Source organism: Pinus tabuliformis, chromosome 8, assembly GCF_031772625.1.
Source record: "Pinus tabuliformis cultivar Carrire ecotype Pingquan chromosome 8, CPIR1, whole genome shotgun sequence".
NCBI lineage: Eukaryota > Viridiplantae > Streptophyta > Pinopsida > Pinales > Pinaceae > Pinus > Pinus tabuliformis.
The window spans coordinates 360,565,571-360,581,582 of record NC_142294.1 but is presented as its reverse complement, the minus strand read 5'-3'; the positions used below and the strand labels follow the sequence as shown (position 1 = coordinate 360,581,582).

At 39.8% G+C, this 16,012-nt stretch overlaps 1 protein-coding gene across 1 annotated transcript; it reads right to left on the bottom strand.

Annotated features, from left to right (window-relative positions):
- Positions 1-9,561: 9,561 nt before the first annotated feature.
- Positions 9,562-10,246, bottom strand: LOC149235619 (lysine-specific demethylase JMJ17-like). The gene is made up of 2 exons (XM_089368609.1): positions 9,913-10,246; positions 9,562-9,866 (listed from the first exon to the last, which is right to left on the bottom strand). Exons 1-2 carry the CDS (start codon positions 10,244-10,246, stop codon positions 9,562-9,564), a joined length of 639 nt encoding a protein of 212 aa, XP_089224735.1.
- Positions 10,247-16,012: the final 5,766 nt, after the last annotated feature.

The window sequence follows — 16,012 nt, the reverse complement described above, 5'->3', positions numbered from 1 at the left end:
TTGTGGTGTTCCTGGAACTGTCTTCTCTCTACGAATTCCATTCTCTAAACAGTACCTATCAAACTCATTGCTGCAATATTCACCTCCATTATCTGATCTGAGATACTTCAACCTTTTCCCTGTCTCATTTTCAACCAAAGCTTTCCATTTCTTGAAAGTATCAAATACATCATATTTATTTCGAATACAATAAATCTAGGTTTTTCTGGTTGCATCATCAATAAAGTAACATAATAACAAGAGCCACCAAGAGATGATACCTGAGAAAGTCCCCATACATCTGTATGCACAAGCTCTAATTTTTCACTCTTCTTTTCTTTCCCAACTCTAAGGAATCTGACTCTCTTCTGCTTTCCATAAACACAATTTTCACAGAATTTTAAATCAACATGCTTCAAACCTGGCAACAAATTTCTTGAGTGAGGAATTTGCATCACCTTCTCACTCATGTGCCTGAGCCTATGATGCCACAATGCCGTATCTTCTCCTATAGAGGTTAAAGCATCAATAGAATTAGAAATATCATTTCATAAATACAATGTACCAACCTTTCCTCCTTTCGCTATTACCAAGGATTCTTTAGTGACCTTCCAGGTTTTATCTGTGAAAGTACTTACGCAACCTTCACCTCCCAACTGCCCTGTTGAAATCAGACTTTTCTTTAGATCTGAAACATGCCTTACCTCCTTCAATAGCCATTGATTTCCATTCTGTTGTTTTATGAAAACTGTACCCATTCCAATGATTTTACAGGGTTTATAATCACCCAATCAAACTTGTCCAAAATCTCCTTGAACATAATCATGAAAATGTTTCTTCTTAGGTGTGGCTTGGAATGAGGCCCCTGAATCTACCACCCAGGAATAAATAATATTTTCTAATGAAACAAGCAAGGCATATTGCAACACATCACCTTTTACATTCACTTCATGATTAGTTTCTTGTTGCGCGTCTCCTTCTTTTCCCTTCCAAGGCTTGCAATCTTTCTTCAGGTGTCCTTTCTTCCCACATCTCTAGCACACTATCCCCAATCTGGACTTGGATCTGCCTTTTCTTGACTTACTGTGATATCCCGGGCTCTTTCCTCTTTCCATTTTTCTTCCCCTAGTCTCTGCAGTCAAAGCATTGCCTGATGTCTCACCGGAGCTTTTCCGTCGCATTTCCTCACTAAGGATTGCATCATCAATATTCAAAGTACTAGATCCAGAGACAGAATTACTAATGTCCATAAGTAAGCCATTCCAACTTTCTGGCAATGAGCACATAAATAACAGAGCCCTAACATCATCACCAAAATTTACCCCTACAGAAATTAAATGACTTGTAACTGTATTCAAATCATTTAAATGGTCTGCAACAGATCCACCTTCTGACATCTTCATATTAAATAAATGCTTCACAAGAAATATATTCTTTGAGGTTGAGGGTTTTTCATATAGTTTGGCCAATGTCGAAATTAAACCCTCTGTTGTCATTTCCTTTGAAATATTAAACACTACCGATGCCGTTAGGCACAGCCATATTGTTCCAAGTGCCTTTCTGTCAAGAATATTCCATTTTGTGTCTATCATACTCATCAGCTTCTTTGTCTTTCTGCTCAAAGGTAGGTACAAATCTCTCTGATACAGATAATCTTCCATCTGCACCTTCCACATCTTGTAGTTTTGGCCGTTAAATTTTTCAACCCTAAACCTACCATCTTCCACCATTGTTCCCACTCAAACCAGGAACCCTTCTCTCCTGCGAGTTTATTAGCAAAATAGACCTTTGGCTCTGATACCAATTGTTAGAAAGTTATATATTACAGAGCAATGGAAAACATAAAATATTGTAGAAATATAAACATAGAAAACACATAAAACAAGAGAGACACAAATATACGTGGTTCACCGAGTTTGGGCTACGTCCACGGAGAAACTGCGAGTCCTTCTTTTATTATATTATCCAGTAAATTGAAGAGATACAACCTACAGCAGATCCGTTGTAACTCCCTCTTCGCTCTCAATCTCCTCTCTTTTCCTCACTTCAAATACAGATATACATAGACACAATACAATTCCCTCATATATAGTGAGGGGTTGCCTTCCAGGGCAAAAAGCCTTGAATTAAACATAACTTCTACTGTTAGATGATCTGCCTAATGAACGGCCCAGATTGACTGGAAATTACTAGAATTTTACAAGGAAATTTTACATCTATTTTTAGCTTCGGGGTGCTGCCCCCAAATCCCTGCCAGGGGACCACTGGCCCCCCGACCTCCCAATCGGGGGAGATCGACCCCTTTGAACCCCCGCAGGGGGGACAAGTCCCCTCCATGTGGAGGGGTGTACAATCTTCCTAGGGTATACATCTGCAAGATAATCAGGCTCCACACCTAACATACATCGGGAAAACCATCATAATAAGGTAAATTCATTACCTCATATGAAGCATAGCACAACGATTTAGTCATCATATTACAATGCAGCATAGATACTTCGTGCAACATGTTCTGCGAGTGTTCCAATTCCTCATCTGAATCTGAAGTAAAGGAACTTTCGCGGTCCCATGCAATGCACCCATCAGTTGTTGGATTAAACCAATATTAGTCTCACACTGTTATTTTGTAGATATGGTCCAAATCATCATCGCTCTCCTCATAATTGTGGACTAGTTTAGTATAGCATGGTCCTTCTGTAGGGTCTAATGGTACTATTATGTGGAGCAATTTCCTCTCAAATGACATAGTCTGCTTCTTCATATTGATTACCCCATTCATGTCGATAGCCCAATAAATTCCTAGGAGCGTGGGGTATGGATTGTTGTCATCAATAATCTCAATCACTTCATGCCATCTCCCCATAGGGATAATCTTATGTTGATTTTCCATTCTCAATTGAATCAGAGACCACTGTAGTGTAGGCCTCCCCATTCTTTCTCATGTCTGCTTAGGAAAAACATTTGCATCCGACCCCTAATCTAGAATAACCTGATCCACTTTATGCTCTCCTATTTGCACAGTGAGCCTCATCTCGTGTTATGTTCTTCTCTTGTGTTTTCCTATCTTTCTAACTGCACGGTTCCCTTTAGGAGAAACTTCCTTACCAGCACACATATTTATCAGTTCTTGTAACCCTCCACAGCCTTGTTCTCATGCAGTAGCTTTATACAAGTCTCCAAAAAGGTGGTAAGCTTGGAGCGGTGAACCTTTTCAGATAAGGTATCCTAACTTCCTGAGGTAGAGGCTTCAGTGAAACTCTTCCTTTCTTCCATGAATGTTTTTGTTGCATGCTCCAGATCAAACCCAACTTTCTTTTTTGGGGCCTTGCGAACCCACTAACTTTCTTCAAGTTTCCTCCCTTTCTCTTCACCAATCATCATTCCATTCTGTAACACAATATTCACGTCAGGATCCTCCTCGTAGGGCTCAACCCTCATCACCTATATATTTTGGGTAGGTTTTTGAGGTTGCACCTTCTTCTCCTGCATCTTAGTTATCAGTATAGGGAATTCCTCTATTGCATGGTCAAACTAAGTACAATACTAGCATGACGGGTGTGTCTAGGTCATGCACTCCTCGCGTAGTGTTCCCGCACTCCGCAATTATAGCAGATAACTTGTGCCCGACCTCCACTAGGTCCTCCTCCTCCTTGGCCTCGTCCGTGACCATGATATCCTCCATGCGCTCCCCTAGGGCCTTGATACAGAGGTTGAGCTTATGTTTGCATTCGATATGCAGGCGTTCTTTCCATAATCAATTCATAGCTATGGAAGTTATGCTCATCAAGGCCCAACGATTTACAGAAATTGCAGGATAACTATTGCCACTTCTGTACAAATTTTTGCAGCAAGTGGCAATTGTCTGTTACATGTTTTCCTCCTACTTAACGGATAGCACACCACAGTGTGGGCTCTAAATTTGGTCCTGTTAGGATTCCAAGAAACTCTCCTAGGTTGTAGCTAAGAGATGCTTGGTAACATATAAATTCAACTATTGTTGTAGGTTTAATGGAAGGAATGATGGTTTGGTTGAAGCCAGATAACCACATATATTTTGTTTCACTTTGGACATGCGTGAGCACCCCCAAACTACAAGGCTTTAGACCACCAATGCTCATAGTTTTAGATATTGAGTGAAAATGGAGAATACTAACCACACCAGCAGATGCACAAGACCATGTGATGGTTAGCTGCAATTGGTAAAGAAACCTGTAAATCTATTCTACTAACGCATAGGCAGGATGACAACTCTCTTGCAATAGGTAGAAAGAAACCTGGGCAACCTATTCAATGATGCATACAAGATTTTAACACAGAGATAAGATGATAGTTATCTACTGCTAAACATCAGGAGATCAAGAACACAGCATGTCAGGCACAAGCTTGGAACAGAGGGAAATGGAAAGTGAGTAGTTAATAGTAAAAGAAGCTTGTATCAGCTGAAAATGAAGACGAGATGCTGCAAGTGACAAAATATCTATAGTCTCCAGAAGTTGAACCTTACATCAAATGCCAAACCTGATTACATCTTGCTTCTGGGTATTTATAGATTTTACATTACAAGGGCACTTGGTCATTTAGGTATGGAGGGGTCATAATTGACCACCAACCACATTTAACTACCTGATGGAGTCTCTGAATGTGTTTGCTTGCTTCAGTGGATGAATCTGATCTGTTTAGGTGTTGTGCTATCCTTTTAGGCTATTGGAGTGCTCGTACCAGTGGAGTTCCATAACTGATAAATTCAGTTACAGGGTAGTGCTTCGTCCTTTTCCCCTTTGGCCATGCTGTCTGTTAAATATTGTTGTTGGGGACTGACTGTGACTGGTAATAGCAAGTTGGTCATCTCCTTCTTTGGGCAACAGAGTGGTCAAGGATGTGGAATGCATGGGCAAATAGACAGTCGGGATGAGCGGGAAGGATGACCGTCGAATCGAGAAAATGAACGGCAGAGATGACTCGACGAAGGCTAATGGCCGAGGTGAGAGTGGGATGAGTTAGGGCCATCAGATCTCAAGTGGGAAGATCAAGCGGTCATTGGGAAATGGAGTCGCGCGGGAGTTTAACAGGTGAGATGGATTGGTCGAGAGGTAAATGGTATTTATTGCACCGCTTTCATGCCCTAAGTGGTAAATGCCCGAGGTCCTGCGATTCCATTCAGCAATTGACACATAGCAGCGGATGAGAGAGAAAAACTACTCTCATCGTGCACTATCGTTTGATTAAGTTGCTGGCACGATGAGAGTGAATGCCATCAGATCTTTATGGAGATGATCGGATGGTGGGAAATGATCGAGTGGGTCACTTTATCGGGCTCGATGAGAGCCATTGGATTGGTAGGAACTGATCAATGGTGCGGATTCAGCGAGGGGTTTATGAGCATGCGAGGTCATTTTGGTGAGGTTCTATGGTGTGTTTTTGGTTTTGCGCTTGGGGCTTAAGGCCAAAGGGACTGTTTTTTCGGGTTTAGGAAGGGAAATAGGGAAATGAAGATAGAGGAGGATAAACGGGGTAGGAAGAAAAGGGGTAATGACCAAAGGTGAGCCCTCTTTTGGACACGGACCAATAGACCATGCTTCTCTCCAACATTAACAAGTCAACACTGCATAGCATAGCTAACACTGGATCCTTCTGGGGATGAAATCCTCCTTGTCAGGTTTCAAGAATTGCAGACCACTGCCTTTCATACAAAAACAAGATCAACAATATTTGCTAGTGTTCCATTAGGGATGGATTCTAACTAAGCCTACACCAAAACTTGTAAAAAAGAAAATATTTACAATACTGAGGCCTGGAGGCCTTAATTAACATAAATCTTCAAAAACCATCCATTAACTGGGCTATCAAAAACTGTTTCTCCTTCCATACTTTGCAGCATGAAAGTGTTGTTCCCCTAGATCTGAGAAATGACAAAAGGTCCAGTCCACAGAGCATCGAACTTACCATGATTGCCTTTCTTTTCCTTCAGTGTATCCCATTTAAGAACCAAGTCTCCAACTTGAAAATGGTCCATCTTTTCCTTTCTTTCAAATGCCTCCTTGATTCTCTTTTGATGAGCTACAGACCTTTCAATCAATTGATCTCTGATCTGATGTACTTCAGCCAAGTCACTAATTATTTTTGCCATGTCATTTTCCTCATTCTGCTCTTTCTGTAAGAACTTGGCCATAGGGAGGGTCAATTGGATTGGGAATATAGACTCAGTGCCATACACCAGCTTGAATGGAGAATTCCCTGTGGACTTCTTGATGGTCACCCTGTCAGCCCACAATGCAAACTTCAGCTTGGAATCCCAGTTCCTTTTGTTGTCTTCCAAAAGCTTTTGATTATCCTTATCAGGCTCTTGTTTGATGATTCTACTAAACCATTACCTTGAGGGTAATATGAGGTGGAATGTATAAGATTAATACCCATTGAGTCACACATGTCCACCAACTCTTTTTCCTTGAAGGCTGATGCATTGTTTGTAATCAATTTGTGTGGACAGCTAAACCCTGTGAAGATGTTTTCTGTCAAGAACTTCATGACTAGATGGTGATTATCTTTCCTAGTAGGGATGACCTCAATCCATTTAGTGAAGTAGTTAGTGGCTACTAAAATCCATCTATGCTGGCCACTGGAATGTTGATTAATTTCTCCTATAAAATCAAAACCCCACTACTGAAAAGGGCCACTAGCACGTATTGTCTTCAAGGGTAAGGACTTCAACTGTTTTTTCCTTCAAACCTTTGGCATCTGTCACAAGATTTTACAAATAAAAAGACATCAGAAAAAAAGTGGGCTAGTAATACCCACCTTTGAGGATTTTGTGGGCTGTGGTTTTCCAGTAGTGATGTCCTCCACAGATGCTGGAATGAAACTAATGCATGACCTCCATAGATTGTTCCTTGTCTAGACATCTCAAAAGGATTCCAGATGGATCCCTCCAATAGAGAAAATTTTCATGAATACAGAACTTGGCTACCCTAAGCTTAAGAGTCCTAGTTTGGCTTGAACTAAGACCTGGAGGAACTTATAGATTCAGCAAAAATTGAGCTATTGTAGAATACCATTCACAAGAAACTAGATTTTCAGCCAATGACTAGTTCTACCCCACTATTGCTTCTTCTATCTGTCCATCCTCTAAAATTGTGCTTATCCAATTCATGTCCAGCATCCTGCAATTTTCTTCAGCGATTAGCTTGGCAAGGCCCTGACCTCTGACAAGCTTAGTGTGTTTTAATTCTATGTTGAATTCAATGATCTTTGCAATCCATTTAGCCCTTCTTCCATCAACATCTGGCTGCACTAGGACATCTTTTACTAAAGCAGAGGGCACATATGCAATCACCTTGGAGTGCAAAATGTATACTTGAAAAGCTTTTAAAGATTTGATAAGAACATAAGCCTATTTTTCGATAATGTCATACCTTAGTTCAGTATCCCTTAATGTTTTGCTGAAGAATGCCACTAGATGCTCTGAACCCTCATCATTTTTTTGCAATAAAACTGCTTCAAGGGTGTCACCTAAAGCAAATGAGAAGATATGGAATTCCTTGCTATAGTCTGGGCTGATTAAAGTGGGAGCTTCCATAATAGCTCTTTTGATGGCTTCAAAAGATCTTCTTGCTGCATCAGTCCATTTGATCTCTAATCCCTTTTTCAGCATGGAGGTGATGTGCTTTACCAATTCCAGAAAATTAGGAATAAACCTCCTTAAAACTTTATTTCACCCAGAAAGGACTGGATTTCGTTTTTTGATCTTGGGACAGACAAGGTCTGTATGGCTTTCACTCTGTTATCACAAAATCACTACTAAGGGCTGCAGCCAAGCAAGATTTCATGTAACTCTTTCAACCAGACTTTAGACCAAAGATTAGCCTCTTTGGTCAGAGAGGGCTCTCTCACAGACTCTTGATAAAAATCCTTCACTACAACAGATGGCTAACTCTTTACTCATTCATGAAAAAAAAAAGCTGGTTGGATACATATCAAACTGGTCCTCATTGGGCTATGGAGTCTCATACACTAAGTAAACAAGAAAAACATAGTCATTTCATGGAAGTCAAGGCTCTTTGCATTAAATGTTCAAACATACTCCACAAAAACCACAGCTTGTCAAACACATAGGAAGTCAGAGCATAAGATATGAATTCTGAGTGATTGTGCTATAATAAGGCTGTAAAAGAACATATAATATAAAACACCACCATTATATTTGAACAAAATAATCCATCGAGAATCTTGAGAAGAAATCAACACTGTTTTACTATTACTGTAACAAGTCTTACATTGGCCCAAATAACTCTGTTTTTGTATAAAATGTCCAACCCTTTCTACATCCAACCTTGATCCATATATAGGCAAACAAACTTAACCACCTCGAGCTTCCTCCTCCAGCATGAGGGGAGCCTCGAAGGTGGCTATTGACTATCCTTATCTAGTGCATAACTAATTTATTAATTACATAATGGCTAAACTGAAATTACAAATGGTTTTCATTTAATCAAAATCCAAAATCTTTGCTCCTCGTAGCATGATGCTTTTCTGGCTCTTGACACATGTCCTTTTGCTGCTTGGGTTGAGATGGCTGAGCTACAGATGCAATGAATGCTGACTTTGGATGCTTGAAAGCGCTGATGGCTCATTAATTGACCAAAAGATGTGCTCCTATTTTAACGGTCTCTGTCTCCCAACATTCTCCGAAAGTTCAGCAACATGTCTCAGCTCTTTTAATAACCCCAAGTATGGAATGCTGCCATGTTTTTGATGTGCTGTAAGTGATATTGATAGACAGGTGTTTCTCTTCCTCAACTCCCGCTCATAGTATCACAATAGCTACTCTGCGCTAAAATCATCACCTACAGCAGTTTCGTAGCGCGCTACGAAACTGCTGTGTGATTTAGAAAACACAGTCTTCTTCCCTGCCTTTAAAAATTCACTATGCATAATTGATGCTTTGGACAAGGTTATGAGGACAACTTGTAAATAAGCATGATTAATAGCCTCAACCTTTCTGCACAGTGTTTAACACATTTACAGTTAGTGCAAGGGCAGCTGGTGAAGTTTTTTGCTTGATTTGCTCTGTCATGATGATGGTACTGCTTAAAACATTTCACCTGCTACCCTACCTTTAGAGTTCATCTATTCTTCTTTTATGCCTTACGGTAGAATCTAGTGGTTCATTACCACTACCTGAAGTCATTGGATCCTGCATCACCATCTCTTGATGTATATTTTTGAAGGGCATATACATTATCTCTGAATAGATTCTAAATTTACATAACCTTTTGCTCAAGATACTCCTCACATCTGAAGGAGATAGATTTGTCACATACCACAAATAAATTAAGCATTCATAAGAAAATCATGAAGCACACTGTTCTAGCCATGAAGCACACTGTTCTTAGCTATCAACCATGGTGATCTTATGAGAACAATCCAATATCCAGTCAAATTATCTTAGCATAAATCTTTGGAGTCCGAGTGCACAAAATGAGATTGAATATTGCTCAAACCGCGCATCAAACATCCAAGTTGCATCTAGTTAGAAACTAAAGTGTTGAAACTTGAAGGCTGGTTCTGTAAGATCTCAGTTCTGCTTCAACAGATATGAAAACATGCATGAAGTTCAGCCACCCCAACTTTACACTTTTTATCTAGCAGACTATCTCCTCTTTGGCTGGCAATTGGGATTCTGTTGAAACTAAAACCAATTGATATCCTTCTGCTTCGAACCCTCCTATCCTTCAAAACGTTGTCTCGTTCAGCAAAATTTTCATCTTCCACGCAAAGCAAGTCTTCTAGCTCTGCCATGGTATAACGATACGAAAAACACTGCTGATCTGGATTGCATTCACAAAGCCATTCTTGCATATTGTAGACAGACAAAAGCACCTGGTCGACAACTGCACACAACAGCAGAAAGATGTAGAAAATATCGACATATAATACATTCTGCATCCTCTTCAGTGCCGCCAACATGTTCAGGATACTTTAGAGAAGTCATTCGAGAGGCTCTCACAACACCCTTTCTCCAAAGTTGTTCTCTATGATTGCGCTCAGTATTGATTACACGAACTTTCTTCAAAAAGGGCAGTGCCTCTTTACTACAACCACTCTTTGCCATAGCATATAACAACTCATCATGCGACAAAACTGCAGACTTGTGATACAACCGATACAATTCCACCGCAAATCCACCATGTGGTAACCAATCTGCAAGATCAAAATTCACAACTTCTGCACAATTCAATCCACAATTGAAACCCCCAAAAATGGGCCTCATTTTTCCATATCTGAAAGAACTCTAACCAGAGGCATTTCAAGAGATCGAAGGACCTGAACAAAAACCCTCTGATCTGATTAACTTCCACAGAATGGAATGTAGAGCGCGCACCTGAGCAACACGACGACAGCAGCAATTGTATGATACTCTCTTATCTGTAAAATATTCCTCAAGATCAACAATTTGCCCGAAAGACGGATTCTAGAAAGCCCTAAACTAATTCTTGCATACTAGAAAAGTGCCATTCTATCTCTCCTCCAAATCCAACCCTCCTTTTGTGTTTATTCAATGCGCACTCATCTTTTAACGACATCAGTCAACATCATTCCAGCCCTTGTGCCACATCTCTATCCCAGTGTCACTAATCATGGTGGCCTTGTGGCAATCAAATCCTTATAAAAACCACTTGACATTTGGCATTTAATCACTGCATTGCATAAGAGAAAATTCTAATGCTGATATTGTCAAATAGTTAATGCGCATTCTCCATGCTAGTTCACGGACATGGCAATATAGAGCATCCATAAGCGCCTCATGATCAAATGCGTAGCCTTCCAAGAGGCCACGAATTCTGTGGTTCTGAATATTAAGATAATGCCAAACTGGATTTGACTCGGGCTCCAACTCCAATAACAGTCTTATGGTGTTCTCAAACTAAGTGGATAAGTTACATCAGATGCAACAGGCAGGGTATTTACTAATTTCATCCATTTCAGAGACCGAAATTTCACCAAAGGATAGAGGCAAAGAAGAAATAGCCAACGCTGGTCCACTGCGTTCAAAAATAGATACTGGCACCCAATATTCATCATTGACAATATCTGATGTAATCGTTTTCATCCAAGAGCAGAGCCTCAATATAAACACCTTCATAACTCTGGTTTATAATGCAAACAATGTTTGCACTGCATTCAAGGGTGCGTAATCCTTCCCTTAGTTTCATAAACAGATATAATGTCCTGTACCATTCCAGCAACTTCCTCCAAGAAATGATTTGAATCCTTTATGTCACCAAAGCCGTCTTCAAAGGAGTTTTGTCTAGCAGTCTTTTCATGTTTTACTGAACCAAGAGCGCCATTTGTTGAACCTACCTTAGCAAACTTCCCATTGAATATCAAAAGAGCTAATCTCCAAAATGTTGGTACATGATGCACAATGACAGATGTAAGCCTACGAATGAGTTTCCCTCTGAAAACATCTGCTTCTTCACCAGTCACTTCTTTAATATGAGACTCCCCTCCTATATCATTATCACCCAACAGAAGGGAATAATCTATTGAAGACTGTACAAACTCTTATTTGATTTACCCAGAAGATTGGCCACTAAACCATAGACACTGTTTTGCAACTGCTAATGAGAATATTAAACCAATACAAGTATACTTCAATTCAACCATCAACTTTACATACAATCAATCCACTCAAATTATTTTCTCGGTGCAGGGAAGAACAAAGGATCTGGATTTCTCTTTGAGGTTCATAACAACCGACATTTTCCTTTGTTTGCCAATTACAAAAGCTTCACGCTGGCTTGTCATTTGGGTGTAAAGTACAGGAGTAATCGAGGAGAATATTGCCACATGCCATGCTGTGTCCAGAGCCCATTCTAATAGCTTATGCATTACCACTGCATTCCCTTTTTGGCCTTTACATCACTCTGCTCATCATCTAAATTTAGTATATGAACCTTCTACTGAAAACCTGAGCAAATCCCTAATTTCGTAGTGCAGCCAGTGCAAGGTCAGTGTTTTCGCTACGAAATCACTAAAACAGATGGCGCTGCGAAACTGCTAACGGATTTATGTGCTGCGAAAACACCCTGTCTTTAAGCTAGGCAACAAATTTTTGGCAACAGAATTATCAGTGATAACAGTGGCTCCACTTGGGATAGTGTGCCCTTGTGGTACACTAAGAACCTGCAGTTCCAGTGTCTTATAAAATTTATTTAACAAACAGAAATTTGCCTGACCAGCATGACTGTAGGAGAAAGAAAACTACATCTACTGAAAAATAAATGCTCAGTCAACCTTGAGCTTATTTGCAATTTACCTACCTACCTACCCTAACAATTTCAATTTCCTTCTGCTCAATCAATATGAAATTTCCAATGCAGCCAATCATTTGTTTTATCTGACATTTGACTTCTTTGACCGCATTGGAGTTCAGAGCCAATCTGACAGTGTGATGACCGCTGCCACTGAAACTGCCTCTGATCTTTATAGGAAAACTGAAACACTGGAGAGTAAAACTCTTCCATGTAATCAGCTATAGGATCCCAGAACACATGATCAGCTTGTCCTTCCTTGAAACTTTCCAGCTGTGCAAACTGATCTTCAACCACAGTGTTCAGCTCCTCAATCGTGAAAGAGAAAGGAACCAGCATAGTCTCCTTGCGTTCTGCCATAGAAAATTTCTGAGAATAATGATCATGATCATGAAAATTATATGCCTGAATTCGTCCTTCTAAACCTTCAATTTCTTTCTCAATGTCTTTGGCAAATTCATCAAAAAATTTCATCTTATCCTCTGACTTGCAGTCAAAGGATTTTAGATATGAGGATAAGGACAAAGAAAAAGATTCATTTGTTTCTTCTTTACTATGATCATCATTCCATTGTTTGAAACCCTCAACTGAAGGAGAGTTTACCTCCACCTCTGACCTATCTCTCCATTCCTCCAAGAACATGAGCCAAAGGTCTTGAAATGACTTAATGGACTTGGCAGGAAAGCATTCAACCCACTGTTTGCACTTCCCTTGAAGTGAATCATAAAATAACCTTATGCAAACATCCTCATGTTTAACTCTAAGAAGCTCAGCAAAATGACAGAAATCTGAGATATGCTCCAACGTTAAACTCAAGTCTTCTCCATTGAATTTTGGACCATTCCTTAGAAAATATGCATCCTTGGGAAAATGATTTGGGAAACCATGAATTCCTGAGAAATCTATGCATGCATACCTTGAACAAAGAATGGCAACTTCTGGGTATTTCATAACTCTAGTGGAATCACCATGAATATATAAACCTTGAATTCTTCAACAATGGAGTCGCGAAGGTAGATTTGCAGCCTCGAAAAACTTCTTGAACTCCTGCTACCTTCAGAAATTCAATCTTGAAATTTTGGGAATAAGTAATCATTCGACTCCCGGCAGACGCACCAAAATGTTATCACAAAATCACTACTAAGGGCTGCAACCAAGCAAGATTTCATGTAACTCTTTCAACCAGACTTTAGACCAAAGATTAGCCTCTTTGGTCAGAGAGGGCTCTCTCACAGACTCTTGATAAAAATCCTTCACTACAACAGATGGCTAACTCTTTACTCATTCATGAAAACAAAAGCTGGTTGGATACATATCAAACTGGTCCTCATTGGGCTATGGAGTCTCATACACTAAGTAAACAAGAAAAACATAGTCATTTCATGGAAGTCAAGGCTCTTTGCATTAAATGTTCAAACATACTCCACAAAAACCACAGCTTGCCAAAAACACAGGAAGTCAGAGCATAAGATATGAATTCTGAGTGATTGTGCTATAACAAGGCTGTAAAAGAACATATAATATAAAACACCACCATTATATTTGAACAAAATAATCCATCGAGAATCTTGAGAAGAAATCAACACTGTTTTACTATTACTGTAACAAGTCTTACATTGGCCCAAATAACTCTGTTTTTGTATAAAATGTCCAACCCTTTCTACATCCAACCTTGATCCATATATAGGCAAACAAACTTAACCACCTCGAGCTTCCTCCTCCAGCATGAGGGGAGCCTCGAAGGTGGCTATTGAATATCCTTATCTAGTGCATAACTAATTTATTAATTACATAATGGCTAAACTGAAATTACAAATGGTTTTCATTTAATCAAAATCCAAAATCTTTGCTCCTCGTAGAATGATGCTTTTCTGGCTCTTGACACATGTCCTTTTGCTGCTTGGGTTGAGATGGCTGAGCTACAGATGCAATGAATGCTGACTTTGGATGCTTGAAAGCACTGATGGCTCATTAATTGACCAAAAGATGTGCTCCTATTTTAACGGTCTCTGTCTCCCAACATTCTCCGAAAGTTCAGCAACATGTCTCAGCTCTTTTAATAACCCCAAGTATGGAATGCTGCCATGTTTTTGATGTGCTGTAAGTGATATTGATAGACAGGTGTTTCTCTTCCTCAACTCCCGCTCACAGTATCACAATAGCTGCTCTGCGCTAAAATCATCACCTACAGCAGTTTCGTAGCGCGCTACGAAACTGCTGTGTGATTTAGAAAACACAGTCTTCTTCCCTGCCTTTAAAAATTCACTATGCCTAATTGATGCTTTGGACAAGGTTATGAGGACAACTTGTAAATAAGCATGATTAATAGCCTCAACCTTTCTGCACAGTGTTTAACACATTTACAGTTAGTGCAAGGGTAGCTGGTGAAGTTTTTTGCTTGATTTGCTCTGTCATGATGATGGTACTGCTTAAAACATTTCACCTGCTACCCTACCTTTAGAGTTCATCTATTCTTCTTTTATGCCTTACGGTAGAATCTAGTGGTTCATTACCACTACCTGAAGCCATTGGATCCTGCATCACCATCTCTTGATGTATATTTTTGAAGGGCATATACATTATCTCTGAATAGATTCTAAATTTACATAACCTTTTGCTCAAGATACTCCTCACATCTGAAGGAGATAGATTTGTCACATACCACAAATAAATTAAGCATTCATAAGAAAATCATGAAGCACACTGTTCTAGCCATGAAGCACACTGTTCTTAGCTATCAACCATGGTGATCTTATGAGAACAATCCAATATCCAGTCAAATTATCTTAGCATAAATCTTTGGAGTCCAAGTGCACAAAATGAGATTGAATATTGCTCAAACCGCGCATCAAACATCCAAGTTGCATCTAGTTAGAAACTAAAGTGTTGAAACTGGAAGGCTGGTTCTGTAAGATCTCAGTTCTGCTTCAACAGATATGAAAACATGCATGAAGTTCAGCCACCCCAACTTTACACTTTTTATCTAGCAGACTATCTCCTCTTTGGCTGGCAATTGGGATTCTGTTGAAACTAAAACCAATTGATATCCTTCTGCTTCGAACCCTCCTATCCTTCAAAACGCTGTCTCGTTCAGCAAAATTTTCATCTTCCACACAAAGCAAGTCTTCTAGCTCTGCCATGGTATAACGATACGGAAAACACTGCTGATCTGGATTGCATTCACAAAGCCATTCTTGCATGTTGTAGACAGACAAAAGCACCTGGTCGACAACTGCACACAACAGCAGAAAGATGTAGAAAATATCGACATATAATACATTCTGGATCCTCTTCAGTGCCGCCAACATGTTCAGGATACTTTAGAGAAGTCATTCGAGAGGCTCTCACAACACCCTTTCTCCAAAGTTGTTCTCTATGATTGCGCTCAGTATTGATTACACGAACTTTCTTCAAAAAGGGCAGTGCCTCTTTACTACAACCACTCTTTGCCACAGCATATAACAACTCATCATGCGACAAAACTGCAGACTTGTGATACAACCGATACAATTCCACCGCAAATCCACCATGTGGTAACCAATCTGCAAGATCAAAATTCACAACTTCTGCACAATTCAATCCACAATTGAAACCCCCAAAAACGGGCCTCATTTTTCCATATCTGAAAGAACTCTAACCAGAGGCATTTCAAGAGATCGAAGGACCTGAACAAAAACCCTCTGATCTGATTAACTTCCACAGAATGGAATGTAGAGCGCGCA

Excerpts from the sequence above, each read along its gene's own strand:
- LOC149235619 (XM_089368609.1), bottom strand. The coding sequence starts at position 10,246 with ATGAGGCCCATTTTTGGGGGTTTCAATTGTGGATTGAATTGTGCAGAA. Across the intron at positions 9,867-9,912 it reads CACTGAAGAGGATGCAGAAT|TTGTCGACCAGGTGCTTTTG; the intron begins GTATTATATGTC and ends TGTTGTGTGCAG.